Source organism: Varanus komodoensis, unplaced genomic scaffold (assembly GCF_004798865.1).
Source record: "Varanus komodoensis strain SLA01 unplaced genomic scaffold, ASM479886v1 scaffold18_1, whole genome shotgun sequence".
Lineage (NCBI taxonomy): Eukaryota > Metazoa > Chordata > Lepidosauria > Squamata > Varanidae > Varanus > Varanus komodoensis.
The window spans coordinates 5,220,991-5,229,542 of record NW_025335548.1 but is presented as its reverse complement, the minus strand read 5'-3'; the positions used below and the strand labels follow the sequence as shown (position 1 = coordinate 5,229,542).

Here is an 8,552-nt window from a genome sequence, read left to right as displayed (position 1 = left end):
ATATATTTAATAGCCCATTCCTTTTCATTCTCTGGAATATAACGAGGTTGCTTTTATCTATTTCTATCTGCTGAAACCTGTCTATTACTATGTTGTTTGCATAAATCAAAGAGATCCCTTTCCAGAATAAGTAATTCATTGTGAAATCCTGTGAGTTTGATTGTAGCTTATCATTTTCACTGGTTAAGAACCAGCCCTTGCATAAAAATGTCTTTCAGTTCACATAACTATAGCTTGTCTGGTAAGAAATCTTTACAATAGCCTACAGTACAGCCTATTAGAGGTAGGCCTATTATAGAAAAATTCACAGTTTCAAAAATTGCTGAAGCAATTTTTTGGATAGATTCCATATTTTATGAAGTAGCAAACCTATGAAGCTCATGAGCACCCACAACGATCTACTACCATGGCTGGTATCTTTCCATATATGATTTGTTCTTTTCCATTGAAATATAGCATATTTATTGGGGACATCTTAGTAGGTGTACAGCATGGGCCAGCTGAACCTCTTGGATTTGCTTGGTGTACAAGATGAGTGTGTGGATATTTTTGTAAAAATACAAATTCACATTCCCCAGAGCAGTAGTTTGCTTTGTATCTCTTGGGTGCAATTATCCAGTCCCATCCAAAAGCTTCAAAATCCACAGTCAGTGGGTAACGACAACATCGTGATTCTGTGGAGTGTTCATCACAGTCAAGTCCAAAATCTCTACGTGATCTTTTTGGTGTATCTGTAATCCTGACCTCTAAAAAGGGATTCTGTGAATAAAGGAAAAGGGACAGTGCATTTGAAGAAATAATCACATTGTGCATTGTGATAAATTAATATTTGACACTTCCCTGCAAGCCCTATAGAGCATTTCAGTGCTATAATCATTATGATATAAACCCTGTCCTCACACATAATGTTCTCTCGTTCTTTAAAAATGCAACTGTACTTCTAATTTATTGCAGAACTTTCCCTTACTTTTGCCCCCCCCTGCAAATACCTGCTCTTTCTCCAATTTAGTTCCAAAAGGTTTCCCAACTCTCCAGAGGACAAATGGAGGTGGGGCAGGTTTCTGTAGGTTAGGGGCATCCAGTGAGCAAGTAGTGCCCATTCGCTGTAGACCCATTTGGATATAACCACAAATTTAAAATTTCATTTGACATTCTTAAGTCCTTGGCTGATGACCACTTAGAGGAGCATTTTGGATCCTACCAGTTAACTTTTTCCTTATCCCATTAGAAGGGTTTGAATACATCCACATCATGTGAAGATATACAGTTCCCTAACAACCGAGGTATAAAAGAGAACAAAATGTGAAAGTCGTAAAGGAAAATAAAATATAGGAATGTACTAAAGGGTACACTTTGCCTTTAAAATCTTGACTTTTTATTATGAATATACAGAAAATTTCCTAAATTTATGTCTTGACTTTAGTTAGGCTTTTAGAAGAACTATATTGTGAACCTATGGAGAACTGCAATATGCACTGTTTCTGTAAAGATCCACTGCTGAACTTGTGAGAAAATGCCTAGTAAGGACACTAAAATTAATTATGGCTGTATCTAGTCATCTTATTTTTTCATCCTTCTTCCTCAAGTGTGTAATGCTAGAAGGGAGCAAACCAGAGTGCATCTCATGTTGCAAGCTGGCAACTCAGTTCTCTGCACGTCACTGGCTTCAATGACATCACATCCTTTCTCGGTGACAAGCAGTTATTCATGCTTATCTTCAAAGATGCAGTCTATGGTTATTCCTAATACTGAAGTACACTAAGTGATTGCTGTCTATTCAGTTTTCAAACATGGTGGAGACAGTGGATAGGGAAAGGTTTTCTTCTCTGATAATACTGGAACCCTGGATCACCCAATGAAGCTGAATGGTAGAATATTAAAGAGAGAGAAAATGAAGTACTTCTTTACCCAATGCATATTGAATTTCCTTCTACAAGATGTGATCTTGGCTACCAACTTAAGCAGCTTTGAAGGGGGGTTTGAGAAATTCATTGAGGATAAGGCTACCAGTGCATATTAGTCATGATGGCTATATGTAACCTCCAGGATCAGAGGCAGCATGGCTCTGAATACTAATTCCTGTGGAACAACAGTGGAAGAGTGATGCTGCCCCATGTTCTGTTTGTGGGCTTTCCCCGAATGGCCAACACAGGAAGCAGGATGCTGAACTAGACAGATGGGTCTTTGGTCCAATGCAGTAGGCCATTTCTTACGTTCTTCTATTCATATTTAGTATAAAAGCTCACTTGAGTGCTTGCATATACTAGTTATAAGAAGCTGTTCCCTATGCCACCTTAGCTGTTGTTGATCGTTATTTTTGATTATGTGGAAGTTTAGGCTTTGACATTTTGTCCTATGAAGTACCTTCCATGAAACTCTTAGCTTATGGAAATAGTAATGAATTGAGCATCCTGGCCTCTTTATGAGATAGATAAACAATTGTTATTAACTCCACTTCACAAATAGGAAAGTACACTGAGTTTTGTATAATTCTAATCTAAACTACTGTAGGACAATTTCTGTCTCCTGGCTCTATTAACTTGCTGGTGTTTATATCTTATTGTCCTACTCTGCCTCCTGTGCCCCCCAAATCATGGAAATACATACTAGGAAGTTGCTGCCACATAAATATGCTTAGGTCCACAGTCATAGAAAATTGAGTTTTATTTGAAAGAAACATCTTATTCAAATACTAAATGAACAGTAGTTTCATGTAGATATTTAAGTAAAACTTACCAAGCCATCTTCCCCTGGACTTGGATAAGTTACTGCAAGATCTCTTCCTTTTTCATCCAGTGCTTTGATTTCAATGCCCAAGTTGGATTCAGGCTGTTTGAGCCAATTCTGCAACACTGTCTTAACATCAATGCTCTGCCAAATACCATTGCCTGGGTTCATGTCAAGTTTCAAAGATCGAATTGCAGTAGAAGTTGTACCATCTTTCATAGGTCTGATGAGTCTCAGGATCTGCACAAATACTGTTGTAGGTCTCTGGACTTGTCTTAAGTATATCCACAGCTGGGCTTTTACTACTTTATTATACTGTATTTTAGAGCTAAATTTAAAGAAGCAACATTTGGGTTTTCCTTCCACTGGCATAGGAAAATCAGCTATAAATGAATGGATAGGAAAAATTACATGTCAAGTAATACACGAGAAACTATGCATAAAAATAAATGACATTTTAAAACAATGCACAGATAGGAGGAGAACAGGGGAAAGTATTAAAACATAGATTTTTGCTATGGGGAACTAACCCTCCTCCCACTTCATTTGTTAGAACATTTTAAACTGCAATACTGCAAAACACCCTCCTTAGAGTAGATCCACTGAAATCTTACAGAACTTAATAACAATATTAAAGTAATTGGAGGACTGCACAGAAAATGCAAATATTTTGACAACGATATCAGTTGTATTTCCATGTTGTAATCTAACATTTCATGTTTGCAGGACATGGTATTCAAAGTCTTGTATTGATTTCACTGGAAAACTGTAAGGCTCACTTTAAAACTTAAACTGATAATTAAGAAGGAAACAAATTGTAAAGGAATACATCCTGGGAATTTCTGTGTAACTGTACTAGCTGACCAGCTGCACACATCACTCTCTCAGACTCCCCTCCCTTTGCTCAAGACCAGCAGGGAAATTGAACACACTGTACAGTGTACTCAGCCTAAAAAACATAGTGACAGCTATCATCTAGATATCATTCAGCTCCTAAAATGTTTTTATAAAAACAGAAAGAACTGTAATCAAATGTTTAAGTTCTGTGGTTTTTACTTCATTGAAGTGGTTGTATATTAACAGAGCTGTAAATAAACTGTAACAAAAGCCATTTTGCTTCTGTGTCTGTGGTAATAAAACTTATTAATTACTTTATTTTAATGCCCTGATTTTCAATTTGCCACATCTCACCTAGTAAGAACCAGAATTGCAGTATTGTAGGAAAATTCATTTTAGCATACACTAAAATTATTTATCCTGCTAAATACCTTTTAATTCTCCCTTCCTTTACTGAAATAGAATAACTTCTCTTCTGGATATATTCTAAAATGAATGCACTCACAAAAAGCTTCTCATTGACAGTAGTATCAGCCACTTGCATCCATTTCTGGGTGTGGGCCTACTCCTTAATTGTGATAAGTTGGGATTGTTGTTGATGGTAACAGAGGAATACATTATTTTGTGCGTATAAAAGTGCCTGAAGTCACTGCTACACCAAAGCAACATATATATTGGCCATGTTCACATGGCAAAATAAGTCAGGGTTCTAAAAAATTCTGGTTTAAGGTGAATGAGGCAGTGTGCTTATGCATGCTGCCTGATCTAAACAAACCATGGATCCTCCGCCCCCAGTGGTTTGCATGTCACAATAAACAAATAACACATGGAGGTCTGTGGTTTCTTAGCCACTCCTACTTGTAGGAGGAGTCAAGATGGATAAAGCAGAATGCACCAGTATAGAACTGCCATAAAGGCTGGGCTTCTGTACCCACCGATCTAGGTGTTAGATCCACTGAACTCTTAGTGCCACTTACTTCTGAGTAGATGTTGAAAGGACTGCACTATTAACCATCTAAAATTGTGTATGTTAAAAATTATCTTTTAAGACAGAAATAAATAAAATATTCCTATAAGTAGGCAAAAGAAAAATTTAATCATATATATTTAAATATGTGAGCCTTTTTAAAAATAATGATTTAGAATATACATTGTAGATAATAGTTTCTTAAAGGAATTTTAAAATAAATGTTACATCTATGAATGTATATATTATTGTTCTTAGGCAAAATAGTTAATATTCCTTGTTAATTAATTGGTTAATTCACCAATTAAGCCTGAATATTGTATGTCACTTCCATGAGTAGCAAAACTAAGTCATGTGTCTCCAAGTTTTCAGTTTTTCATCATTGCCTTCTGAAAACAGCTGCTATAGCCAAATGCTTTAGTTAAGGAAGAATGTAGGATAATAAAATATAAGCTGTGCAAAAAATATCTAATAGGGGCCACAGCAGATATTTAGCACTAAGAATCTGGTCATTCAAGTGAGTGCCTTATAACGCAACTAATAGAATTGGTAGAGTAATGGATAAGCATTTTACTTAAAATAGAGCCACTGGATCTCAATGTGTTTTTGTGCTCACGATTGTGGTAGCTTCATAGTATGATTATTTAAAATATAGCAGTTGTATTCATTAATAATTAAAGATACACCTATGAGATTGGGAGAAAGCCCACAACAGCATATGGTGTTGCATATTTTTATACCTCTAAAAAAAGTATACCTCATGTTCAGTGATTTGGGGAAAGACAAAATGGCATACAGATATTCATGGGGAAACAGGTTATGCGGCCCTGATTCTAATGGCATCTGGACCAAATCTCCGTGCCATATTTTTGCTGCAGAGATATATCTTTGCTTTCAGTAGGAAGCATGTCTGAATGAGCATCCCAATCCACTTTGGGGTATAACTAAAGCTGGCCTGGATGTGGCTCTTTTGCCACCACTGACATCACCATGTGGCCAATCTGATTGGCTGTGCGACTCCAATGTCATCATGATCATTGCATTATTCTTGATTAGCTGGAATAACCTAATGAAGAAGAAACAGGAATCCCTCATAAGGTTTTATGCCAAAGGATCAGGGGAATCAGTTTAATAAGAACAGGCACTTGAAACTGCAAAAACAGCAGGGGTTTGGAGAGAGCATTTGCACCGCTCTGAAGCATACTCTTCACATACAAAGTTGGCACAGCTCAATTTATCTGGATGCTGCAAATATATAAAAATGTAACATGAGTGCACTGGAGCTGAATCGTTTACATCGTCATTTATATGTGTGTTCTACTCATCCTCCTGAAAAATAAGGTACTCTCATAAGATTTGCTCATGTAAACTGATGCACTTCTTATTTTCCTGTACTTCTGCACAAATATTCTAATAGTTACTGAAGTAATGAGGTAGGTTAGCTATATATCTTATTCATATCTGCAGCCAGAAAAGGAAATAAATGAGAATGCTGCTCATGGAATAATTTGTTTATAAAAGAAAAACACCATAATTCAAATTCTTTAAAATCTATCTTTTTCTCTCCCTATTACTTGCTTCAGCAAGCAGTTTGTTAGAAGAGAGGCTGTTGCTCTTTAGCACAAAGGCAAGTGTTTGTCAGTAGAATGGAATTTTATAAAGTAATAAAATACTTACACTCTGTAGGCATTGTAATAATAGTTTCAGTTGTAGCATGATAATCATCATCTTCCAAAGAACCATCACTGTTGTCATCTCTCTGGACATCATACTGATCAATCAGTTCTTGCAGTGGAGGAGCTTTAGGTAAAAGTTGTCTTATAGCATCCCGGCTAATGTTAGGTGCTTGTTCCAGATGCAGTTTACTGAGGATTTGGATTTTTATAGCTTCTATTCTGGAAGATTTTGTACTTTGCCTCCATGTGCATGCATTGCACAATCCATCTTTCTCTATGTTCTCATTTGCCTGGTTACTTTCATTAAGATCCACTGGACCAGGTATGATTAACATGAAAAGATAAATAAATAGGCATATGCTAAGATTTAGCATGGTCTTACACATAGTGCAGTGCTCTTCCTTCTTTTCTCTTTCCCCTTCCTTTGGTTCTTTCTCTAATCTTTCAGTACTCTGTGAATCACCGAAGGCAAATGCAATCTGAGACAACACCACTCAGTGAACCTTGTATATTCCAAGAGGGCTTTTTATATTCCAACCTTCATTAGACTTGTGTCGTCAAAACCATTGATTGGCTGTTAAACCAACAATGAATCTTGCTGTCAGATGTTAAAGCCATGTCCGTCATAAGTTGCCAGACTGCATTTTGTTACTGCCAATGGTGAGCTGATTTTCTGACTGTTCCATAGAGGGTATCTCCTCACATGTTGAAAGAATATTTCCAAGGAACATGACCAGCAGTATCAAAAGATAGTGTTACCATTCTTAAATGTGAATTGACTGGTTTGTTTATTATGAATCAATCTATGTATCCCTCTCAAGTTACAAATGACAGCCAGTATTTAAAGCAGAAAACATTGGTTTTAAAGATTCTCACTATCAGACAACATTTTCTAAATTTTACTATATTTTCCAGTATTGGCTTAAAGACAAAACTGTTGAGATCAACTGTAATTAAAAGGAATGTATCAAGGATTATGAATCTAAACACCCAATCCCTAAGCATATAACATAAGTACATTTAATTCATTTTATATTTGAGATCATCATATAGATATTTAAACAGATGGAATCCTATTTTCTTTGTGATACTTACATTCTAACCATAAGCATATTACAGGAAAGTAATGACCAATATCCATAGATCCTGGAGCTCAGTGATATGAGTAGACATGTACTGAGAAGGCTGAGGATCTTCTTATGTGCACCCCTGAGCAGCTGGTTGCTGTATTCAGTTTTGACAGCAACGATCACCTGCTCAAGAGTGGGAATTAGGAGACCTGGGGTCAGTATCTCCACCCCATCCAGAGAGGTGATCAGTTCTGTTGGACTGGATCATGCCAATCATCAGGAGATGCAGATGCTGACTTAAAGGGTGCTCTCATGAAGGGGAGAATTGCCCTATGTAGCACACATTTATTTATTCATTTATTACATTTATATCCTGCTTCCTTCTGCGAGGGACCAAGGTGACCTGGGTTTTTGCATGTGTGGATCACATAGAGCTAGGTATGTCACATACAGAGTCCTGCTTCCAAAATCAGATCATCTTTCAGTGTGAACTATTTCAGGATTGGGGTGCAAATGGTTAGAGTAAGCTTATTTTTGGTTCACTCATTACTGCATTACTGTATTTGTATTCATTATACATTTATTATGTGTAGGATAAGGAGAGAAGTAGAAATTTTTAAAGAGTTATCTAGTGATAAATATTTCAGATATAGGTAGAACTTTTTGCAAATTGATCTTTTTAATTAATGTAAAAATCAAACTAAATTTAGGTACATAATACATTGAAAAATTATGCAGTATTTGCTAAGGTGCTTTTTGTTAGCACTAGTATTACAAAAATGAGATTTCTATCATAGTAATCTGATAGTCAATCTTTTGTAATATTTCCATGGACTGTTTCCTAGCAATATGTTATGTGTCTTTTTTCAGTATTGTAGCTTCACCTAGTTCAAAATTTAGTCATATTTGGCAAAAAAGGATGTCACAGTATTAAATATAAATATATTATTGTTGTTTGTATTATTTAAAGCACTGTAAACAAACAGTTTTCATATATATTCAAATCAAAATGAAGAACTGCATATCATTTTTCTTTGCATGCAATATAACCTTGGCAAATATGCACCCTGACAATGAAGGATTCATATGTTCCCTCCCATGAAACTTGCAACTGAAGCATTTGACTGAGATTCAGAAATCAGTTTAGCTAATATATAAATATATTACTTATCACTTACCTTATTGTTTCTTGAGGCACAGGTAGGAATAGAGAGCCTGTTCCTAGGATTTAAGCAGATTTTCACTGCATTGCATTAAATGTTCTGTCAATAACCA

The 8,552-nt window shown here is 36.0% G+C and overlaps 1 protein-coding gene across 1 annotated transcript; it reads right to left on the bottom strand.

Annotated features, from left to right (window-relative positions):
• Positions 1-378: 378 nt before the first annotated feature.
• MSTN (myostatin) lies at positions 379-6,581 on the bottom strand. The gene is made up of 3 exons (XM_044427047.1): positions 6,209-6,581; positions 2,737-3,110; positions 379-759 (listed from the first exon to the last, which is right to left on the bottom strand). Exons 1-3 carry the CDS (start codon positions 6,579-6,581, stop codon positions 379-381), a joined length of 1,128 nt encoding a protein of 375 aa, XP_044282982.1.
• Positions 6,582-8,552: the final 1,971 nt, after the last annotated feature.

Coding starts and splice junctions, on each gene's coding strand:
- MSTN (XM_044427047.1), bottom strand. CDS start 6,581: ATGCTAAATCTTAGCATATGCCTATTTATTTATCTTTTCATGTTAATC. Junction 3,111..6,208: donor TATTACAATGCCTACAGAGT/GTAAGTATTTTA, acceptor ATTCATTTATAG/CTGATTTTCCTATGCCAGTG. Junction 760..2,736: donor GTCCAGGGGAAGATGGCTTG/GTAAGTTTTACT, acceptor CTTTATTCACAG/AATCCCTTTTTAGAGGTCAG.